This window comes from Phyllostomus discolor, chromosome 3 (assembly GCF_004126475.2).
Source record: "Phyllostomus discolor isolate MPI-MPIP mPhyDis1 chromosome 3, mPhyDis1.pri.v3, whole genome shotgun sequence".
Lineage (NCBI taxonomy): Eukaryota > Metazoa > Chordata > Mammalia > Chiroptera > Phyllostomidae > Phyllostomus > Phyllostomus discolor.
In genome coordinates this window covers 121,731,117-121,754,259 of record NC_040905.2, presented here as the reverse complement: position 1 = coordinate 121,754,259, position 23,143 = coordinate 121,731,117, and the positions used below count along the sequence as shown (strand labels likewise).

The following is a 23,143-nucleotide window of genomic DNA, read 5'->3' as shown; positions in this document are numbered from 1 at the left end:
ATGGCTGAGTACAAGAGTCTGTCAGATTTGGTGGAAAAGAACCTTTTTTAAACCTGCCAGTCCCACGCGGGTATGCATTGCTTGCCCTAAGACGGAGCAGAGGAGCAGAGATTAAATAACCAGCTCAAGGCTCAAGGTCAAACATAATCACAGCCGCACGGGTTCGTCTGGCTGCTGCAGGGTCAGAATTTGCTGTTTAAGAGATGGGGGGCGGGTGTGTGTGTGTGTGTGTGTGTGTGTGTGTGAGAGAGAGAGAGAGAGAGCGAGAGAGATTCGTTGGGGGAGGGGCCGAGCGGGTGTGTGTGTGTGTGTGTGTGTGTGTGTGTGTGTGAGAGAGAGCGAGAGAGATTCGTTGGGGGAGGGGCCGAGCGGCAGGAAAGGGAACTGGTGTCGCAGCTAAGGAGGTGGAGGAGGAGGGAAGGATTCAAGTCGGATCGGAACCGGCGCCACGACACAAGTTGGACTCAGGGTTTCGGGGACCCCCAGTATCCTGCGAGCCGTCTCGGTGGCTGCCACCCCTCTCCATCCTGGGGAAGCCCAGAGGAGGGGCAGCGCCAGCGCCCGGGCGGTTGCCACGGGTTTGCCTGGTCTGCTGGCCCAGTTACTAGGGCGTCCATCTTGAGGCCGCTGACCGCTGCGCCCCGGAAAAGGTTGTAGAACGGAGCATTCATTTCCGGCCTGGGGCCTGCGGCGGCGGCGGCGGCGGCGGCGGCGGCGGCGGCGGGTCGGTGTAGAAAATGGCGTTGGCGCGGCGGCTTGGGCCTGTCCCCGCGGCGCTGCTGAGGGATTGAGGCTCGCGGCCTCACTCGCCGCGCCCTACTCGCTCGTGCACTTTACACACATGAGGTGAGCGACACTGGGGCCTCCCTCCGGCGGGAGGAGCCTTGGGCGCTGCTGCAGGGCCAGCAATCGCGGGTGGCGGCGGGCTGGGCGGGCTGGGCGTCCCCGAGAACACGGGCCTGGGCTGGGGCGCGGGCTGCTCCGCTGCTGACGCGGACGCGAGCCGAGGGGTGCTGGGGCCGAGCCGGAGGTCGCCGGCCCCTCTTGACCGCCGGCAGGCGGCAACCCCGCAGCTTCGGGGACCCCAGACCCTCCCCCCCTCCCCCCGCACCGGCCGCGGCGCTAGTCTCTGCGGCAGCCGCTCCGTTTCACGCGCATCCCTCCTTTTCTTTTTCAGAGAATTGGAAGCTAAAGCTACCAAAGACGTAGAGAGGAATCTTAGCAGGTAAGATGGGTGCGTTTGCCGTCTCTCAGCCTTTTAATCGTGTGCTCCCACTTTGGCTAGCTCTCTCTGGGTTCACAAGTTCCCCCGTGTCATTTTCTTTCGCGGTAGATGAGGCCGCAGGGAATCTTGGAAGGAGGGATTGCAGGGAGATGCGTAATTACGCGTGTGTGCCTTTCTTTGGGGGGTGGGGAACCAGCTGAAAGCAATTCTTGTAAACTTAGTTAAAGCATTCTCACCCTTTCAGAATTTAATTAGGGGACTTGTGCATTAATTACTATTATAAGTGGTGCAGGCATTGTGTGACTCATGATTGAGGCGGCCCTTATGGCGGGCTGTCAAACTGTTTTGGCTTCCCCGTTATTACTTTGCAACTCAAATTGTTGCCTTTATAAAAAGATACTATGTGCTCGCATTTTTTCCAACACTGCAGTCAAGAGGATTCTGTTGCACTGGGAATAGTTTTGCCCTTGAACTTGACGAAGCAGAAACTGCGTTTTGTTTTCTTTTAGGACTACATTCAAGTCTACGGTTCTTTAATAGGCTGGTAAAATAATTAAAAATACGTTCCCACTAAGTGTTTATTATTCTTACTGGGCCAGAGTGCTTTTGCACTGGTAACTTAAATCACCACAAAGGAAGTTCTTTGTTTTTTAAACGTTACTTTATGGATGTGTTTAGGTTTATTGAACTGTAATTACTTAAGCATCAAGGCAGCATCAAGGCATTGCACTAAACACTTTTTCACATTGCCTGCGTTACACTCTTTTCCTTTCTTATTCGCTGCTTTTTTTTGCATCAACTTGGAACATTCAGAGAAACTTCTAGATTAACCTAATCAGTGAGCAGCTTTCTCTCACTTGAACAGAATAAAATAAAATTTCTCCTCTCAGGTCTTAATGTAGTTAGTACTTGAAGATTTTAAGCTTTTGGTTTGCAGTAAGTTGTTTACACACAATCCAAATTGTGCCCCCACTTTTTTTTTTTTTGGCTTCATAGAGTAGTTTGAAATTGCTGGTCTTTGAGTTTTTAAGATATGAATTTGTTAAGGTGATCATCAAAGATTCCGTTCAGTTGGTGAATGGTGGGCCTATTTAGATTACCAAATAAGAGATTTTCTGTTACTCAAAACAATTATGGGACCATTTAAAGGAAGTTAAGCCTGATATCACTGGCTTAACAGTTAGTTGACCATTTCAGTAAGTTTTGTTGTCAAAAGGTATTAAGAAATATTAAGATACAAAGCAGATGGAGTGTTTAAGGTGTAATTTCAACAAAAAAAGGAGCTTGAAGTTTGGGCCTATTTCTCCCTCCATGTTTTTTTTTTACGATTTTTATTTATTTATTTTTAGAGAGGGAAGGGAGGAACAAAGAGAGAGGAAGAGAAACATCAATGTGCGGTTGCTGGGGGCTGTGGCCTGCAACCCAGGCATGTGCCCTGACTGGGAATCGAACCTGTGATGCTTTGGTTCGCAGCCTGCGCTCAGTCCACTGAGCTGTGCCAGCCTGAGCTTTCCCTCCATTTTTGCTTTGTCAAATAACTGATTCAGTATAATTCTTGCAGATTTTTTCTGGGATTTAATTTAAAAAATGGTCTCTACCACAGGTATAATTTTCATATGTGATTACACTGAGATAGAACTTGGAGTCTCTGTATCCACTGTGAATCAGAGTTTGAATCCCAGCTGTGCCTGTTAAATATGACCTTGACTCTTGTCAATTCACTTTGCCTCTGTGCCTAATCTATAAAACGACAAGCATGGGCTAGATAATTACTGATGTCTCTGGGCCCCTTGGATTATATAAAAAGGAGTCAAGTGTTGTTTCTGGCCATGGAAAGCCTGTACAATCTAGTAGGAAGACTCTTATAAGTACATAAATAACTAACATAGGGTAGATGATGGTAGGGGTCCAAGGAACATACCAACTCATTTATATACTTGACAATCTTAAGTTGGTCAGAAGGGACAAAAAGGAAAACCAAACATCAAGGAGGTTACAGGAGAGTGTGTCCTAAGGACTGAGACAGAGGGACATTTCCTAAAGATTAAAAATGTTCCATGGAGGGAGAGATGTGATTAGGTGGGCAAATGCTTCCTTTCAACTTCATCTTTAGCTTTATGCTTATTCCCAAATAAGGAGCACATATCTGTCTTTACCCATTTGTGCCCTCCACAGGAAGTTAAGGCATTATTCATTTAGAAAACATTTCTTTAGCATCTTTTATGTTCCAAATGCAAGACTAGGACCTGGAGAGGAGAGGAATAAAAGTTGCAAAATTTATTGAATGCTTATGTCTGCCTGGTATACTTTTCCAAAGACTTTAAATGGATTCATCTGATTCTTGGAACACTCAGTGAGGTGGGTGCTCTGATTATCATCATGTTTTGCAGATGAGAATTTAGAGGCATAAAAAGGTTAAGTAACTTTCAGGAGGCCACACCACTGGTAATTTGGGGAGCTGTCAGGCCTCAGACTATGTCACCTCTGATTAGAGACATGCTTCTTCACCTTGAGAAATTTGAACCTTGGCACTATTGACATTGGACCAGATTATTTTTTATTGTAATGTCTGCCCTATGCACATCTGCCAGTAACACTCTCCACCCAATTGTGACAATCCGAAATGTCTTCAGTTACTACCAAATGCCTCCTGGGGGGTCATCCCCAGATCACCCACAGTTGATACCTGCTATTCTATCTAGGCCTTTGTATTTACTGAAGATAACCACGTTAATGTTAAATCTTTAAACATTAAATTAATTTCAATTAACTTAAACATCTTTTAATACCAGGGGGGTACAAATTCTGTTGTGTGGCCCCCTGGTTTGGCAGCTGTAGTCGCTGAGTGTCAAAGTTGTATTGCCATTCTCCTTTTCCTTTGCTAAGTTGCAAGTCTTTAAGACAGTGTGCCAGGTAGCCAGTGCCAGATCAACAAAATTGGCACAAGAGATAAACTTAGTTTACTACCCTAGGTAAACTATCTTTACCGTTCTCCATTAAAATTGTCCTCTTTACATCAGTATCATGGACATTCAAAAGAGGAAACTGTAATGTCTAGGTGGGATAAGCATCATTGGAGCTGAATTTTAAAGAGTGGAATTGATTTTGAAAGGCAGAGAAAAGGACAGTGTGTAAGGGTAAGAGTAAAATCATATAATCCAGAAAGTACATGGAATTTTGAAATAGCAGTGAGTAGTTCAGCTGGATTGGCATATAAGGGTGGGGGCAGATGGAGAGATTCTTGAATATCATCAGATCAAGGACTTTTTGCATAAAACTTTAGATAGTGGGGAGCTATTATATGCTTTTCAGCAAAGTAGTGAGATGATAGAATAATGATAACTAGTAATCCAGGAAAGAGAGTGAAGACTTGAAGTGGTGATAGAAAAGGTGGGAGTGTCATGTACTGAGGAAGTGGAATTTGGTATCACTTATGAGAGGAGTTTTAAGTACACATGGCTCTCCAATTTGAGTGAGTGGGAAATTGACCCAGTCTCTGAACAGAATAGAGGCCAGAACACAAATAGGAGTTTGGGGAGAGAAGATAGTAAGTTACATTTTCTAGTTGTAAAAAAATCAAAGCCATGGAATTAACTGAGTATTTAGAGCTGGACCATGACATTAGGTAGAGACCAGTCAGCATTCTGATCCCTTCATTTAACAAATGAGAAAAAGCCAGTAACTTAGGGTTGCATTCTCTTAACAAGTGACAGGCTTTTTGATTCTCACTTTAGGGTTCTTCCAGCTATGCAGTGTTTTATTTTACTTTGTACAATAGAAAATAAGATAACTTTGGTTTCTCCTTTCTTTTTAAAAATTTAAGAACAATTTTTCTCTATATTTTGTGCCCATCGTAATAATGAATTTACCATAATGTAGGGTATATTGTTTAAGTAGAAGCTAGGTGCTTCATGTTAGACTGTTTTTTCCTAAACCAACCATTAAATACCATCATGTAAGAAAAATTGTTAGTGTTGTTGTAGTACCATGTCATAAGCATCTAAACTAGGACATTTTTATATGTGACACGTTTGCGACAAATACTGAATGAGAAATGATGAGGAACAACAGACATAAACTAGGGCATTATGTCTCCCTTAGATAGGGTGGACCCTGCTCCTGCAATTCGTCAACTTCTATCTGGAAAAAAAAAATCACCTGATTTGGTTGAGCTTTTCCATTGCTTTCTTGTGATATGTTTTGTAGGCCACCAAATTCATATTGATAGCTTTCTTTCTAGCTTACTTTGGCAGGTATGCAGTAAGTCAGTGGATTGAATAAATGAATCACAAATTCTGAGTTTAACTTTAAAATGTGCAACAACCCTCTGGAAAATTTAAATATAAATGTCATGAAAAAATCTGAGTGCCGTTCTGTAACCTTTGGCATCTGATGTCAGTCTGCAAGTATGATGTGTTTTATGAGAACCTCAAAAGTCTGGCCCGTGATTGCAAAGACTATAAAGTAGGTGTGCTGTATGCAGTCTGCTCAGATGGACTTAAGACATGTCTCTCATGCAAAATAAAAAAAAATGTCCTCCCATTTACAATTTACAAAAAAGTCATTCTAACCTTAAGTAAAGACGCAAGAATGTTGCAGTGAACACCTGTATCTCTACCTGGATTTACTGATTATTACTATTTGCCACATTAGTTTTGTTGTGCCATGTTACTCCTAAATAAACAACATGTACCTCCCAGGAACAAGGGCATTCTGCATAACAACAAATAATTACCATGCACAGGAAAGTCAGCTAACTTTGTTACTATTGGGTCCTCATTCAGGTTTCCCTAGTTGTCGCAACAGCATCTTTTTAAATGCATTTACTTTCCTTCAATTCTTTAATCTGGGACTGCATTTAGTTGCCTTGTCTGAAGTTTTTTACATCAGGTGCAGTTCCTTGTCCTTTTCTCCCCTTTTTATGATGCTGACATTTTGGAATAGTTAAGGCTAGTTATGTTTGCAGGTTTCAGTTGAGATTTGTCTGTTTGTTTCTGTGTGTTTAGATTCAGGTAGACCTTTTTGGCAGGAATATCATATAGGCAGTGTGCCTGTTCTCAGTGCATCACCCCTTACCCCCGTCCTGCCCCACACCATTTTAAAGCAAATTAACAAAGTTTACCAGTATGTTTACCTTTACACTTACCCACTGTTTCTATTATTTTACAGCATGTCAATTAGTTTAAATTGAGTTATAATTTAAATTGTTGAGGTTACAGTAATTACAGGTCTTCAGGTTTAAGTTGATAAGTTGTAACGATTACAGCCTTGTTGAAGGGTTGTTGGGAAGTGGGCTATTGAACAGAAGAGTTATCTGTTTTCAGCTTTCACTAGTGATAAACTTATAATCCTGGTAAGAGAACAACAAGACACATAGGGCCTGGGCTTGTGATATGCATTCTTGAAAAGGATGCTTTATTGAAGTTAGTGGCATTGTGCCACCAGAACAGGGTTTCTCATCCCAAATTCCACAAAGAGACCAGATGGCAAAGGGTCATGGGCTCCCCAGAGATTAAGAAACATTGTGTAATAGGGAGGATGTCACAGGAACTGAATAGTGTCAGTAAAAGGGAAATTTTTAAGATTCAAAAGAGAGAAAGTAACATCTTACTAAGGCATAGTATCTCTTTTCAAGCAAACATGAAAATAAATATAGTTTAAATTTCTTATTAAGGCAGTCTTATTTTTTCAAGTGATTTCCATACACTATACTGCGTGAGTTGGTTATAAAGCAGAATTCTAGCATTTCTACTTTTGTAAATAGGGAACAGCATTTTGAATTTGCAGCAGTAGTATATGACAATGACTCAGCTGACTTTTCTGTTGTAGTGGAATGTTCAAAACAGATAACCTGGTTACGGAATTTATACTTTGAACCTTACAAGATATTTTCTGCAAACAGTGATTGATTGGATTTTGTATAATAACAAACAAGATTACACCAAGTTGCTTGTTTGTTGTTCTTACTAGTAGTTTAAAGTCAGCTAGCATATATTGAGCAGCTTGCTGCCATGATGATACTGAATATTTTAACATTTTGACATCTGTGTTTTGTTAACTTTGGTCCCTTCTTTCCCTTTTTTGAAATATTCCCCTAAAAACACAAGGAAATAGTTCTGTGTGGTGCTTAAATATGCACTTAAAATTAGTGCATATTTAAGCATTACTTTACTTTTGGCCATACAACGGATGTTAGAGAATAAGTTTTACTTAATATTCTACTTGTGAACTCCTAGGTAATGTGAGGCATACAGTTGAGACTCTTAACCATGTAAAGATAGGAAGGGACATAAAGTATGCATTCTTTACCCTTCCACAAGTTAGTTATCTTCAAGCAACTAGTTCTTAGCCTGTCACTTTTTTAGAAAGCTGTACTTGCTCCCTAGTGACTGTGGCATTTAAGCCCAAGCTCTACTTTCTACTCAACTTACCTCTTTAGCTTCATCCCCTCTACCTCTTGTTCTATCCTCAACTCCTCTTCCTCTGAATGTTCCCTTCAGTGTCCCCCTCAATTTTTTTAATAGCAGTGTTATTGAGGTAAAATTAACCCTTTAAAAAATACAATTCAATGGCTTTTAGTATGGAGTCTGTCCAGAATAAGTCCAGCTATTGTTAATATAACCAAAACAGTTTGTGCAACATCATGTAACCTGGCAACCAAGGACAGTGGAGTGGTACAGACATGCATTAACAGTGGTGACTTCACTGTACTAGTTAGTGGGAGTGGCAGACGCACTGAGTGAGCGTGTGTACTCTGTGGCCATCACATTCAAAATGACTGAGCCAGGAGAGCAACAAATCTGCATATCAAATTTTGCATTAAGCTTGAACATTCCTCTATGGAAATTATTTGGATGATTCAGAAGGCCTTTGGGGACAATCCAGTGAGTGCAGCACAAATAAAAGTGTGGCACAAACGCTGCAAAGATTGTTGAGAATCTATTGAAAGTGATCCACGTTCTGGAAGGCCTGCAACAAGCGGAACACTTGAGAATGTTGAACGTATATGGTCTGCAACCAACAAAGGTAAACAACTAACAGTGCGAGAACTAGAAGCTGATCTGGGGATTCCAAAAATTACTGTGTCTGAGATTTTGACACAGGGTCTTTGCATGAAATGTGTTCTGGCAAAATTCATCCTGCAGCTTCTGCTACCAGAGCTGAAGGAACATCATACTGCAGTTACTAATGATTTGATGCAAACTGCTACCAATGAACCAGATTGCCTCAAGAAGGTCATAGCTTTGAAGAGGACTAAGGGATCATCATCCTGTGTACAGTATTTCTTGTATCTTCTTCAGTAAATATCTGTTTATCGTAATACATGGCTGGATACTTTCTGGACAGACCTTGTATGTTGGCAGAGTTGTGTGATTATCCCAACTCTCTAATTTTAGAACATTTTAATCATCCCCTCTCCAGCCCTGAAACAAACAAACAAAAAACCCTGTACCCATTAGCATTCACTCCCCATTTCACCCCGTACCCCAACCCCTGGCAACCACAAATCTATACTCTGTCTCTATGGATTTGCCTATTCTGTGTTTTTCATGTAAATAGAATCATACAACATGTGGACTTTTGTGTCTTGTTTCACTCAACATGTTTTTAAGGTTCATCCATGTGTAGTGTGTGTCAGTACTTCATTCTTTTTATGGGTGAAAGATAGTTCATTGTATAGCTATCTATTTGTTCATCAGCTCACAGGCATTAGGGTTGGTTTTATTTTTGACATTATAAATAATGCCATAAATATTAGTATACAAGTGTTTGTGTTGACATGTTTTCTCTTCTCTTGGTCATGTACCTAGGAGTGGAATTGCTGGGGCATGTGGTAATTCTGTGTTTTACTTTTTGAGGAGCTCCTGGACTGTTTCTAAAGCAACTGTACCTTTTCACATTCCCACCAGCTATGTGTGACTGTTTCATTCTCTCCTCATTCTCACCACACTTGTTTTTATTCTTGTTGATTGTAGCCATCTTAGTGAACGTGAAGTGGAATCTCATTATGGTTTTGATTTGTATTTATTTATTGACTAATGATGAGCACCTTTTTGTGTGCTTATTAGCTACTGTGTATCTTTGGAGAAGTGGCTATTCAAATATGCCCATTTTAAAATTTGGTTATGTTTTTATTATTGAGTTTTAAGAATCATTTACATATTCTAGATACAAGTCCTGTATTAGATAGGTGATTTATAAATATTTTCTCCCATTATGTGGGTTGCCTTTCTACTTTTTCTTGATGTTGTCCCTTGAAGCACAGAAGTTTTAAATTTTGGTATGTCCAGTTTACCATCTTAACCATTTTTGAGTGTACATTTCAGAGATATCAAACACATTCACAGTGTTGTGCAACTGTCATCACTATTCATCTCAACTCTTTTCATTGCAAAACTGAAACTAGGTACCTATTAAACATTAACTCCCCATTCTTCCCTCCCTTCAACCCCTGACAACCACATTCTGCTTTGTGTCTCTAAATTTCTTCTACATACCGCATATGACTGGGATCACACAGTATTTGTACTTTTGCGAATGGCTTCTTTCACTTAGCATAATATCCTCAAGGATCATCCATGTTGTAACACATTAGACAGTCGATCCTGTGTCCTTTATTGTTTCCAGTAATGTGTGTTCCTTAGGACTTTCTATATATAACATTTTGTCATTTGTGAAGAGATAATTTTCTAGCTTTCTTTCTAATCTTGGTGCCTTTTACTTCATTTTCTTGTTAAATTTGTGACTGGAACTTACATACAGTACAGTGTCAAATAGAAGTGGCAAAAGCAGACATCCTTGTCTTGTTTCTAATTTTAGGGGGAAAGCACTCAGTCTTAAATATAAGTATGATGTGAGCCTTTTATTAAGTTAAGACGCTTTCTTTCTGTTCATGCTTTGAGTGTTTTGTCATGAAAGGGTGTTGGATTTTGTTTATTGAGATCATCATGTAGTTTTTGTCTTTTATTCTATTAACATGTTGCATTACATGGGTTGGTTTTCATATTAAACCAACTTACATTCTTGGGATAAATCCTACTTGGACATAGTGTATTGTCATATATATATTGCTAGATTTGATTTGTTAGTCTTTGTTGAGGATTTTTGTGTCTGTACACACAAGGGTTATTGATCTGTAACCCTTTGGTCTTTGTTTTCTTTTGTGATCTTTGTCTTCTTTTGGTTTGGTCTGGTTTGGAATTGAATATGGGGCCTTGAGCTCTTGGTTTGGTATCGACCTCATTCTGATGATAATAATTGCTTTTATACATTGAGTTCCATTTTCTTTTTTTAAAACAGATTTTATGTATTTATTTTTAGAGAGAGGGGAAGGGAGGGAGAAAGAGAGGGAGAGAAACATCAGCGTGTGGTTGCCTCTCAAGTGCCCCGAAATGGGAACCTCGCCTGCAACCCAGGCATGTGCCCTGACTGGGAATGGAACCGGCGACCCTTTGGTTTGCAGGCTGGCACTCAATCCACTGACCCATACCAGCCAAGGCCTGATTTTTTCTAAAATTTGGTCAGCTTTTTAAGGTGTGATTAACAAAATCAATTCCATTTCTTCCCTCCAGCAGTTAGTGCACTGCCTTTGTGCGACATGGTGTTTTTTTGTTTGTTTGTTTTCATTTGAGAAATAGTCAATGTCTAACTTAGTGTAAGTTTAAGGTGTACAACATGGTAATGTTACACATTTACATAGTTCAGTATGATTACCACTTATCATTAGCCAACACCTCTATCATGTCACATAGTTAACATTTCTTTTTTGTGGTGAGAACATTTAAGACCTAGTCTCTTTGCAACTTTGAAATACATAATACTTCATTGTCTGTCATCACTATTCTATGAGTTAGATTTCTAGAACTTACTATGCCTCTTCTACTTGCAAGTTTGTACCCTTTACTAATTCCCTCACTTCCTGGTAACCACCTGTTTCTGCAAGTTCAGCTTTAGTAGATTTCACATATAAGTGATATACAATATTTGTCTTTCTCTGTCTGACTTACTTCACTTAGCATAATGCCCTTAAGGTCCATCCAAGTTACTGCAATAGAGGAATTTCCTTCTTTCTCATGGTTGAATAGTATTCTGTTGTGTGTATGCGTGTGTATATATCTCAATTCTACTTCATCCTTTGACAGATACTGAGATTATTTCCCTATCTTGACCATCATGCATAATGTTGCAATAAACATGAGAGTGCAGATATCTTTCTGACATCCTATTTTTGTTTCCTTTAGATATATACACAGTAGTGGGTTTGCTGGGTCATTGATAGTTGTCTTTTTAATTTTTTGAGGACCTTCCATATTGTTTTCAATAGTAGGTATACCAATTTACATTCCCACCAACAGTGCACAGGGGCTTCCTTCTTCTCCATGTCCTCATGAATACTTCTGACCTCATCTTCTTGTAAGAGTTGGCAATTCCATTTTCTACTGTATGATCACCCTTTTTTGGTTGCAACTTGAGCCTAGTGCAGTGTTTTGTATTTGGTGTCTTCTACATAACATTTAGTGTACAGTTATTATGCGTACCTGTTAAGCCGTTGCTCTGCATTACCAAATTTAATCTTTACAACAACCCTTTGAGGGAGGTACAGTTTGAGACCTCCCATAACTAAGGGGGTAGCAACTTCAGAGAAAATGAACAATTCACTAACAGCAGGCAGTGGAGTTGAGAGTTAAGCCTACTGCTTTTTGTCACTGGAGCCAGAGCTCTGAACTGCATGCTATGCTAAAAGGAAATGCTTGTTTAAATAGTAGATTGGATTTGAACTGGTCCTCAAAAGAAGTAGAATGTGTGTGAAAATAAGAGTGAAGCCCTGGCTGGCATAGCTCAGTGGATTGAACACAGGCTGCAAACCAAAGTGTTGCAGGTTCGATTCCCAGTCAGGGTACATGCCTAGGTTGCAGGCCATGACCCCCAGCAACCACACACTGATATTTCGCTCTCTGTCTCTCTCGCTCTCTTTCTCCCTCCCTTCCCTCTCTAAAAATAAATAAATAAAATCTTTATAAAAAAACTAATTCAGATAATCACAAACAAAACTTAAAAAAAAAGAAAGAAAATAAAGAGTGAAGAGTTCATGGTCAGTTGGTGGTGATAGGGCTAGAGGGTTAGTAAAAGCAAAGAACAGAAATTGGCATTTATTGGAGTGAACAATACAAATAGAAGTGTTTTTTTTACCTCAGTGCTGTAATTAGTCTTATTTGGAAGAATGAGATTAACATCTGAAAAAATTATAAAGTGAGCATCGTTTAATTAGAGGTCAGAGTTGAGGTTTGTATGACTTGGAAAGGAACCAGTAATTAAGTTAAGCCTCAAAAGAGGAATAGAATTTAGAAGAGTAGTTTAGCAAACCAGATTTTGGGTCAGCCTTACCATTTCCTTGTACCATACTAGTAACTTAGACTTTCTGATCTTTAGTTTCTTTGTGTCAAATGGGAATAATATCAGTCTGTGTTTCAGGGTTGTGGGTCCAAATAATATCTCATTTTGTAAACTATAGAATGCTTCTATCATTATGGTGGGGGTAATTTCTAATGTCACCAACTGCCATCTACCTGAGCTTTTTATTTTAAAGTAATTATAGATTTAGAGAAATTTTGTAAGACTAGAGCAAAGAATTCCTGAATGTCTTTCACCTTTATTCCTCAACTATTAACACTTAACCACACGTGCTTTGTCATTCTCTCTTTTTACACACACATGTTTTTTTCTGAATCACTTGAGAGTAACTTGGAAATATGATGACTGTTTACCCCTAAAGGTTTAAGTATTTATTTTCAAAAATCAAAGACATTTTAAAATTATGTTATCATTATCAAAATCAAGAAAGTGATACTGGTACAATCTTCAAATGAATCTGCAGATGTTACTCAAATTTTGCCAGTTCGCTCAATAATGCCTTTTAGAGCAAATCAAAAATTTTTTTTCTGTTTGGAGATTCAATGCAGGAACACAGGTTGCATCTACTTTTCATGTTTGTGTAGTTATCTGTATTTTGGAACAGTTTCCTAGTCTTTGGTTTTGAAGACCTTGATTTTTTTAAAAAGTACAGGCTAGTTATTTTTTTTTTTAAGATTTTATGTATTTTTTAGAGAGAGGGAAAGAGAAAGAAAGGGAGAGAAACATCAGTGTGTGGTTGCCCCTCATATACCCCCAACTGGGGACCTGGCCTGCAACCCAGGCATGTGCCCTGACTGGGAATCAAACCAGTGACCCTTTGGTTCACAGGCTCATGCTCAATTTATTGAGCTATAACAGCCAGGGCCAGGCTAGTTATTTGATAGAAGGTCCCTTAAATCTGTAATTGTCTGATGTTTCCTCTTGATCAGATTCAGGTTGTACATTTTTCGGCAGGGATAGCACAGAACTGATATCGTGTTTTGCTTAGTACATTGTATCAGGAGGTTCATGATGTCTATTTATTCCATTACTGGTCATGGTAACTTCAACTATACTTGGTTAAGGTGGTGTATGTGAGGTTTCATCTCTGTAAAGTTAGTATTTTTCCCTTTGTAATTACCATATTTTGCCATGTATAATACACACTTTTTTGCCCAAATTTTTGAGAGAAAAATAAGGATGTGTATTACATATGGGTATAATGATTACATACCATGGGTATGATAATTCTGTGTATAATGTGCACAAAAATGTGGGTGCATGTTATACACGGAAGCACTTTATACTCGGCAAAATATGGTCATAGTTATATTGTTGGGAGACCTTTGAGGCTATGTGGATATCTGGTTTCTCAAGATTCTTGCATGAACCAATGGGTTGCCAAATAGTGATTTTCTAACTCTATTTTTCTTTCTCTATTAGTTGACATTCTACTGTAAGATCTTTCCCTTTACCCTAATTATTTATCCATCATTCATTTATTAGTATCAGTAAGGACTCATGGATTCTTATTTTATTCAGTGGGTTGTAATCATTTACTAGCATTACAGGAAATCCTAAAACAATGTCATTTCATTATAATGTTGATGAGATGCCATAGGAACGTAACATCATTCATGTTCATATTAAGTAGCCTATGATGAAATTGGTTTTCTTACACGCTATTTTGTTTAAAGTTGCAGAACCTCTCAATGATGTTTGGACTTACCGTATATATTTTATTATTCAGATTGTGAGCAATAAAGGGGGCTAGTGGAAATCCCCTTCAAATCCAACCTACTTTTTGAAGAGATGCAGATTATGTATCGTCTGGATCCTCACTGCTACCTCTTCCTATCCTGTTTTCCCTTCATTTTTAAGAGGAAGCTACCTTGACTATTCATTCCCATCTATGTGCCTCCAAAACCAAGCTTTCTGCCTGTGCTTTATGGTTCAAAATGAGATATTGTCTAGAAAGCTACAATAGTGCTACCATCCTGTCTCTTCCTCTTTTCTTCCCATATTCCTGTCACAAATAGTTATTTTTATTAGTCTCTGTGTGTGTGCTTCCAGAATTTCTTTATGCAAATATAAGCACATGGAAATATATATTCTTACTTCTTCCCCGCCTCTTAACATAAAAGATAGTATACTAAACCTTAGCTTTTTCCCCAATTAACTATACACTTTCTAGATTCTGTCATACCAGAACATGGAAATGTTCTTTATCTGTTTTATAGCTGCATATTACTCCATTTTATGGATGTACCAATTTTATTTAAGTACTTCGGTTTTGCAGATACAAACTACCTGTGACTGTAAACTAGCCTGTCTCGTGTTACACCATCTGTTATAACCTTCTCTGATACCTTTATTCCTTAACCCCTTTTCTAACTCCAAGTAAGTATGAGTCTTCCTCATTTTTAAAACAATCCAAAAAAACTTCATTTTTATGCTATTCTCTTTATACCACTGACAAAAGTTTTTAAAAATGGATCCAAACCTGTGACTTCACTGTAACCTATTTTTGTTGTAATTCAGTTTCTATTTCTATCTGGTGAAATTTATAGTTTTGAAGTTTACTAATGACTTCCTGTTGTGTAGTGCTAGGCTGGCTTTGGTGATTCATTTGGGGTAGGAAGACAAGAGGAGAAAAAGGGGGAGATTGGCAAGTGGAAAAAGCGGGAGGAGGAAGGCTGGAAGGTGTGAAATGTATTTTTATAACTAGCTTGTAACATACAACTGACTTCTGTGTAAAGATGAGCTTGCTTATGGCAAAGTTGCTGACTGATAGGCTAGTTGGGCCTTCTGGAAAGTGGCCCTTATTTTTTCTTTCCTAAAGCAGGATAGAAACATCTAACCTTTTTGTCCTATTATTATCATTTCTTACAGCGGAGCCTCCCATCTTTGCTTTCAGAATTTGGAGTTGTCTTTTCTTGTTTTAATGTCAACTATTTAAATTTCTTAAAATTATCTTGGATTTATCCTTTGCTTTTCATTTCTGCTGCCACCATCATAGTTCAGGACCTTACACATTGATTTGCATTACTGCAACAGTCTTCTCACCCTATTTAGCAAATTGATTTCCTACTGTTATTCAGTACTTTTCCTCCCCTTTGTCATCCCCATCATACTAGTTTCTGAAAATTGTCATGCTGACAAGTGTCAGTGCTTTGCTGGTGTCCATGACCTTCTGTGCTCCCTTGCCTAAAAAGGCCCACCTCTCTGTAGAAATCCTGCCTCTTTTTTAAGACCCAGATCAACTTCTTCGGGTTCTACAAAGCCTTCCATAGCTGTAACAGCTCATATGCATGTCTTATTCTCCTAAACTTGGTTACAGTCTCTACCAAATGATTGTTTTCTTCCTTATGTCAGGTGTGATCATTTGTTGTTTCTATTTTTTTAAGTATATTTTATTGATTATGCTATTACAGTTGTCCCATTTTTTTTTACTTCCCTTTATCCCCCTCTGCTCTGCATTCCCCTACCCACCAGTGTTCCCCTCCTCTTAGTTCATGTCCATGGGTCATACATATAAGTTCTTTGGCTTCTGCATTCCCTATACTATTCTTAACTCCCCCCTGTCTATTTTCTACCTACAATTTATGCTACTTATTCCCTATACCTTTGCCCTCATTCTCCCACTCATCCTCCCCACTGATTAACCTCCATGTAAATTCCATTTCTGTGATTCTGTTCTAGTTTTAGTTGTTTGCTTAGTTTTTTTGTGTGTGTTTTTTACATTCAGTCGTTGATAGTTGTGAGTGTTGTCATTTTACTGTTCATAGTTTTTATCTTCTTTTTCTTACATAAGTCCCTTTAACATTTCATATAATAAAGGTTTGGTGATGAATAACTCCTTGAACTTGACCTTATCTGGGAAGCATTTTATCTGCCCTTCCATTCTAACTGATAGCTTTGCTAGATAGAGTAATTTTGGCTGTAGGTCCTTGCCTTTCATGAGTTGGAATAGTTCTTTCCAGCCGCTTCTTGCCTGTAAGGTTTGTTTTGGGAAATCATCTGATAGTCTCATGGGTGCTCCTTTGTAGGTAACTCTCATTTTGTCTTGCTGCTTTTAAGATTCTTTCCTTATCTTTAATCTTGGGTAATGTAATTGTGATGTGCCTTGGTGTGTTCCTTCTTGGGTCCAACTTGTTTGGGACTCTCTGAGCTTCTTGGACTTCCTGGAAGTCTTATTTCCTTTGCCAGATTGGGGAGGTTCTCCTTCATTATTTGTTCAAATAAGTTTTCAGTTTCTTGCTACTGTTCTTCTCCTTCCAGCATCCCTATGATTTGGGTGTTGCAAACATTTAAAGTTGTCTTATTTCACTTTATATAGCCTTTACTTCTTCCTCTGTTTTGTGTTCATACTCGATCATTTCTGTGAACATCCTGATTACTAGTGTTTTGAACTATGCATCTGATAGGTTGGCTATCTCCCCGTTGCTTAGTTCTTTTTCTGGAGTTTTGATCTGTTCTTTTATTTGGGCCATATTTCTTTGTCATGGTGCATTTGTTATGCTGTAAGGGCAGAACCTTAGGTATTCACCAGGACAGGGCAACCCACGTCGCTGCATTGTGGTACTGTATGTGGATGAGGGGGCCAGAAAGGAAACAATGTCGCTTGCTCTCACCCCACTTTCAGTACCTCCCCACTACCCACAAGCAAATTAGGTCCTTCTGGTGCTGATTCCCAGGTGAGTAGGTATGTGTATGTTCTAGAACCCCATGGGTCTCTCTAGCAAACTCTCCTGTGAGTCTGGGAGTTTCTCCCATTGCTGCAACCCTCATAGGTTTTTACAGTAAGAGATTCTGAGGCTTAATTTCCCCACACTGAAACCTTGGGTTGTGCAGTCTGTCTCCCTCCCAAGTTTTTCCTCCTGGTTTATCCACACGCAAATGTGGGACCACCCGATCAGCCAGCTGCCACCTTGTTGTGCATCCTCTCTGCCCTAGCTGCCCATCACTGCCCCTCCTGCCAGTCTGGATGAATGTTGTTTTTTTTTTTAAACTCCTTGGTTGTCAGACTTCCATACAGTTAAATTTTCTGGCAGTTTCTGTGGTATTGGTTTTTAAATTGGTGGTTGTCCTCCTTTTGGTTGTGTGAGGAAGCAAAAAGTATCTACCTACACATCCATCTTGGCCGGAAGTCTGTTGTTTCTATAGAATTGTTTTCTACTTGGATTTTCCCAGTGCACAGCAGACTGCTTGGTTTATAGGAATCCCTAAGCACATTCTTACTGGTTTATTCATTAAACATTGTGTAGGTTATTATTAAATCATTTGGATACAGAGGGTCAGCTAACTCATTCGGTACCTTGAGGGTCTGCTATCCTCTGTTTCCATACTCTACTGTGGAAAATGTGTCCTTTTTAATGGGATTTGCTCTTTGTTTTTCTGACAGATGATATACTGAGATCCGGTCCTTGACCTTTTTGACTCAGTGGTGTGTCCTAGAGATCTTTCTTTATAAAGCCATATTTGTCTGGGGTCCCAAGACCACCTTCAGATTTAATTATTTACTAGTAAGACTCATAATCATAAGACTCAGCATAGTGCAAACCAAAATCAGCAGAGGGACAGGCACATGAGACAAAATCCAGAGATAACTAGGGACAAGCTTCTAAGAGTTCCCTCCCGGTGGTGTCTGTCACACAAGACGTTCTTAATTTCTCTAGCATCACATTATGACAACATGTGTAAAATGTCTATGGAAATGCTGATTATAGATTCATTGCCCAAGGTTTCTATTAGGGGGCTGGTCATGTAGGCACCCTCTGCCTACCATGTGCCAAAATCCCAGACTCCCAGAAGGAAAGCAGGTTTTCAGCATAAACCAAATTGCTTTTACAGTTACCCCTTACCAATTAGGGAATGGTGGGGACCTCCCTGAAATCCAAGTTTCTTGACACCAGCCAAGGACCAACTTCAGAGCCCTCTCTAAGGATCAGTCTCAGACCTGTTGTATTAACTGTTCTGTATACCATAGGAATCTACTACCCCTCTCCTTTTCTTTAGCTACTAAGTAGTACTCCACGGTATGAACACATTCTGCTTTGTTTCATTTTCCCTTACTGATTGGCTTTTAGGCTATTATTTTACAGTATTTATTTTTGTACAATTCATTTTCTATCCTTAGATTGGAATTGATGGGTCATTACATAGTGACATTTAAAAATTTAGTGTTAATAGATGCTTTCAAATGGCTCACCAGAGGTCTAGACTTCCAACAGCAGTTTACAAGAGTACCACTGGAAGTGATTGCTTTTAATGCTATTCATATCGGGGATTTGGAAAAACTGACCAGCAAACATCAAGAAGAGCAGGACCAGGAAGGACAGTCTTGATCCTGGGTGTGTTCTGCTGCCATTTGGACACTTGGCTTACCCATTCTCTTCCTGGTCCCAAGACCCTTGGTTCTGACACCCGTCTACTCTTCTTTGTCTCTAATTTCCCTCCTTGTTCCCCTTACTTATTGGTCTAGAGGCTTGTGTTGTTTTTGTCTTTCATTATGTTATTTTAAAAATACACAAAAATAGAACAGAACAGAATAAGGAACCTACTTCTCATTACCCATCTTCAGCAATTGCTAACATTTTGTCAATCTTGTTTTATTTTTTTCTTTTTTGGGGGGGATGGTGTGGGGGGATGGATTTTTTCACACTGGAGTAATGAAAGCAGATCCTAGACATTATGGTGTTTAAATTTTTTTGTACTAATTTACAAAAATAATGCATAGTTACCGTACATATTAAATATAGGTGTACTTTTAAAAGGACTTGATTTCCCTAATACTTAGTCCAGTTGAAGCATGTTACTTGGGTGTTTTTAGCTCAGAAGGGTATTTCCTCATGTCTTGTATAAAGTTATACAACTTAATATGAATAGCATTGTTTATAGTTCTGTAACTTGCTTTTTTCATTTAACCATGTATAAGGGCCATTCCTTCAAATTAATAAACAGATCAACTCCTTTTCAATACAATGTGCATTATATGACAGCCATTTATATGATAGCCATTTCTATATTGATGGTCATTGTGTTTTTCTGCTTTTCAGAACTTGTGGAACTTGGAGTAAAATTTCATATACATATGGTCTCATGCATTAGCACTTTATTATTGTAAGGTAACATGCTGAAGAATGAGGTGGCTGGTTAGAATGTTTAGCTGTAATTGTTGAAGTTATTACCACAATACTTTCCTAGAAGTTGTAAAAATTTTTCTGCCAGCAATATAAGAGAGAGCCCCTTAACTTTATTTATTGATTTATTGATTTATTGAGAGGGAAGGGAGGGAGGGAGAGAGAGAGAGAGAGATAGAGAGACACACACACACACACACACACACATCAATGTGCGGTTGCTGGGGGCTGTGGCTTGCAACCCAGGCATGTGTCCTGACTGGGAATTGAACCTGTGATGCTTTGGTTCGCAGCCCGCGCCCAATCCACTGAGCTACACCAGCCAGGGCAGAACCCCTTAACTTTCATTCTTTCTAGCACTGGATATTATTACTCTTAAATATATTTTTGCCAATTAAAATTAGTAAAAAAATGGTATAGCATTATAGCCTGAATTTGTCTTTATTAGAAAAAAGCCCCACAATTTAACTAGAAAATCATTTGATAGACTTAATTATATCAGCAATCAAATGTCAGAAATCTTATAACCAATGTGATTTATACAGTGAGATCATCTGTTTTTCTCCAGTGTGCCTTTTTCCTCCTGCTTCCCCCCAGACCCCAATTACTATTAATTTCTTTGGTGTTGTTTCAGGATCATTTTTATACACATACAGGCAGCTCTTTCTTACATTTTACACAAATGGTAGCACTGTGTAATCTGTCGTGTACCTTCCATTTTTCCTGATGAATTTTTTAAAAGGGACGTTTTTGCTCATTTCTGAGGGTTTCCTATTTCTCTCATTAAATTAAAAAAAAAAAACTATTGAATTCTTCAAATGTGGGACCTGACAACTTAGCTGTTCATTAGTTGTAGTCTAGTTATTTCTCCCACAGACATTCACAAAATAAAAAAAATACTGGAATTGCTGTACTAAAGACTACCAGTGCCTGTTTCTTGTTAAAACCAGTAGCTATTCAGCCTTTGTCTTTGATTGTCTCGATGTTCTTGCCCCTGATCACCACCTCATGCTTCTTGGAACTGTAATACTTTGTGGTTTTTGCAGTGCATTCTGTTATGTGTTCTTGTAAAGATGGGAGGAAATAAGTATTGGGAGGTACAGTCTGGGTCAAAGGTTTATTATAAAGTGTATCACTTAATGCAAAAGATTTGTTTTCTGTGGCTCCTGAAAAGAGCAAGTACTTTGCTTGGGAGGGGAAAGGAAAGACCATGACTTTGAAAATCAGACTTGAATCCTGACTTCACCCTTTACTAGCTATATGACTTTGGACAAGTCATTTAACCTTTTGAACTTCATTTTCTTTATCTATAAAAGGGAAATGTATTTTCTTAACTTTTTAAAAAAGTAGTAATTAAATGAGAAAGTATACAGAAGTACCCAGCATAGTCACTAACACTTAATCACTGAGAGGTTTCCTCTCATTCTTAGGTCTGTAACTTGCAGATTTAGGTATCTTGCTACAAACCTTCAGGGGATGAATGATTGCTGACTGGAATGTTATCTGTGCGAAGCATGTGTCAAATATGATAACCACTTAGACCTATGAGGTCTATCAGCCTTACTCCATTTTGATATCATTTTTGGTAAATGATAAAGCCTAAAGGATATAGCCAGATGTTTTAAATGAATGTCTGCTAGCATTTAAATCCTGAAAGCTGAAGTATTTGGGCACAGGTGGCATATTTATATATTTTTTCCATTTGGCTTTCTGAAGGAGGAGATGTGGGAAGAGTGGTTAGTTGGCTTTGATGATAGTGTTGAAGGGCAAAACTTTTCCCCGTAGGCTTACGGTATCACCTGATACTCTAGTATTTCCTTGAGAGGAAATGGTAGTACTTCTTTTAGTACTAAAGAGACCGTTTTTGACTAACCTCATCAAAAAACCTTCAAAATAAAGTTTGAGAAGGGAGAAAAAATTCCAGCTAGATAGTAAAGGGCACATTTTATGGAGTAAAATTAGTGACACAGAACAAGATTACAGACAGATGTGCCTATGACTCCCAGAACACAAAGAGCAGATGCTGAATATTCCTGACCTTTCTACATAATAAATGCCCAGAGTATCTTGAGAAAAGTAGAATAATTGCAGTCTTTTGGGTGCCACTGAGAAGTGGTGAGATTCATGACAAGGCATTTGAATGCTTCCTAGAGGCACTGTGTTAAGTAACCATTCCTCATTTAATCCTTATAAAAATGTAATGAAGTAGATGTATACAGTGATTTATCCCCAATTTTAATGAAGAAACTGAGTCTGAAGATGGTTACTTATTTAGAGCTATAATTAGCTTTTAATGGGTAACATGACAATGATATAACTTAATTACATTTGTTTGCTAACCATACTCTCCTCCTTTCATAAGCTATGGCATGCTTGATCTTTGACTTTCCAGGATAATAGTGAGAGTGAGTGACTCATGGTTACAGTAGGCACCGATATGTTCTGCTACTCTGTTAGCCACATGACAGTTCTACTTAGGACAAATGACAGTGAAATATGATAAGTTGTCATACATTCCTTCCAACTTCTTTTTTTAACATTTTATTTATTTATTTTTAGGGAGGGAAGGGGGGAGAGAGAGAGAGAGAGAAACAGAGAAACAGAGAAACATCAATGTGCGGTTGCTGGGGGTTATGGCCTGCAACCCAGGAATGTACCCTAGCTGGGAATCGAACCTGGGACACTTTGGTTCCCAGCCCGTGCTCAATCCACCGAGCTATGCCAGCCAGGGCTCCAACTTCTGATTTTAGTAGTCATACTTTACCAAATTATCATCAGTCATACATAGTGTCATGCATTTAGCTTTTTCACTGTCTGCTTGCCCACTGTCCACCTCCATTAGCAGAGCCAACTTGAGTTTTGCGTAATAGCACTGCGGCATACCCACAGCACCCCTTACAGTTTCTTATGCACTTGTTTGGCTCTCTCATCTTATAGTTCATATCCCTTGAATCTCTCTCTGTCTGCCTGATACTCATAATGTCCCTTCTGGAAAGCTTCCTCAAGGCAGAATTTAGTTACTTTCTCTTTGTTGTTGATTTTCTTCAAGTATCTGATGACTTCTGGTTGTCTGTTGATGTTACAAATGAAGATTGAGGTTCTAGGCTCTAGAGTGATAGAGCCTAGATATGTAGGTAACTGGAGTGGGCTCCCCTTAACTTTGTTTAGCTGTTATTATCCATTAGGCTCCTCCTGTGAGGCCGTGTGTGAAGGGTGTGGTTGGCAGGGTTCACTTTAGGGTGTGAGGAAGGGGCGTGGCAGTAGTTTCTAATAAGAAGGGGTTTGACCTGGGGCACCAAACCTGCCTCCTGCCAAAGGTTTCTTTCTTTTTTTTTTTTTCTCTCTCTCTGAATTGTTAAACACCTTTTATTTACCAGATGCCACA

General features: G+C 39.2%; 1 protein-coding gene across 1 annotated transcript in view; it reads left to right on the top strand.

Annotated features, from left to right (window-relative positions):
• The first annotated feature begins 406 nt into the window (after positions 1 to 406).
• Positions 407 to 23,143, top strand: part of TNRC6A (trinucleotide repeat containing adaptor 6A) — a 99,396-nt gene continuing 76,659 nt past the window's right edge. The window contains 2 exon segments of the mRNA XM_036021371.1: positions 407 to 846; positions 1,178 to 1,225. Of these exon segments, the coding sequence (XP_035877264.1) occupies positions 842 to 846; positions 1,178 to 1,225 (53 nt within the window). The 5' untranslated portion in view covers positions 407 to 841.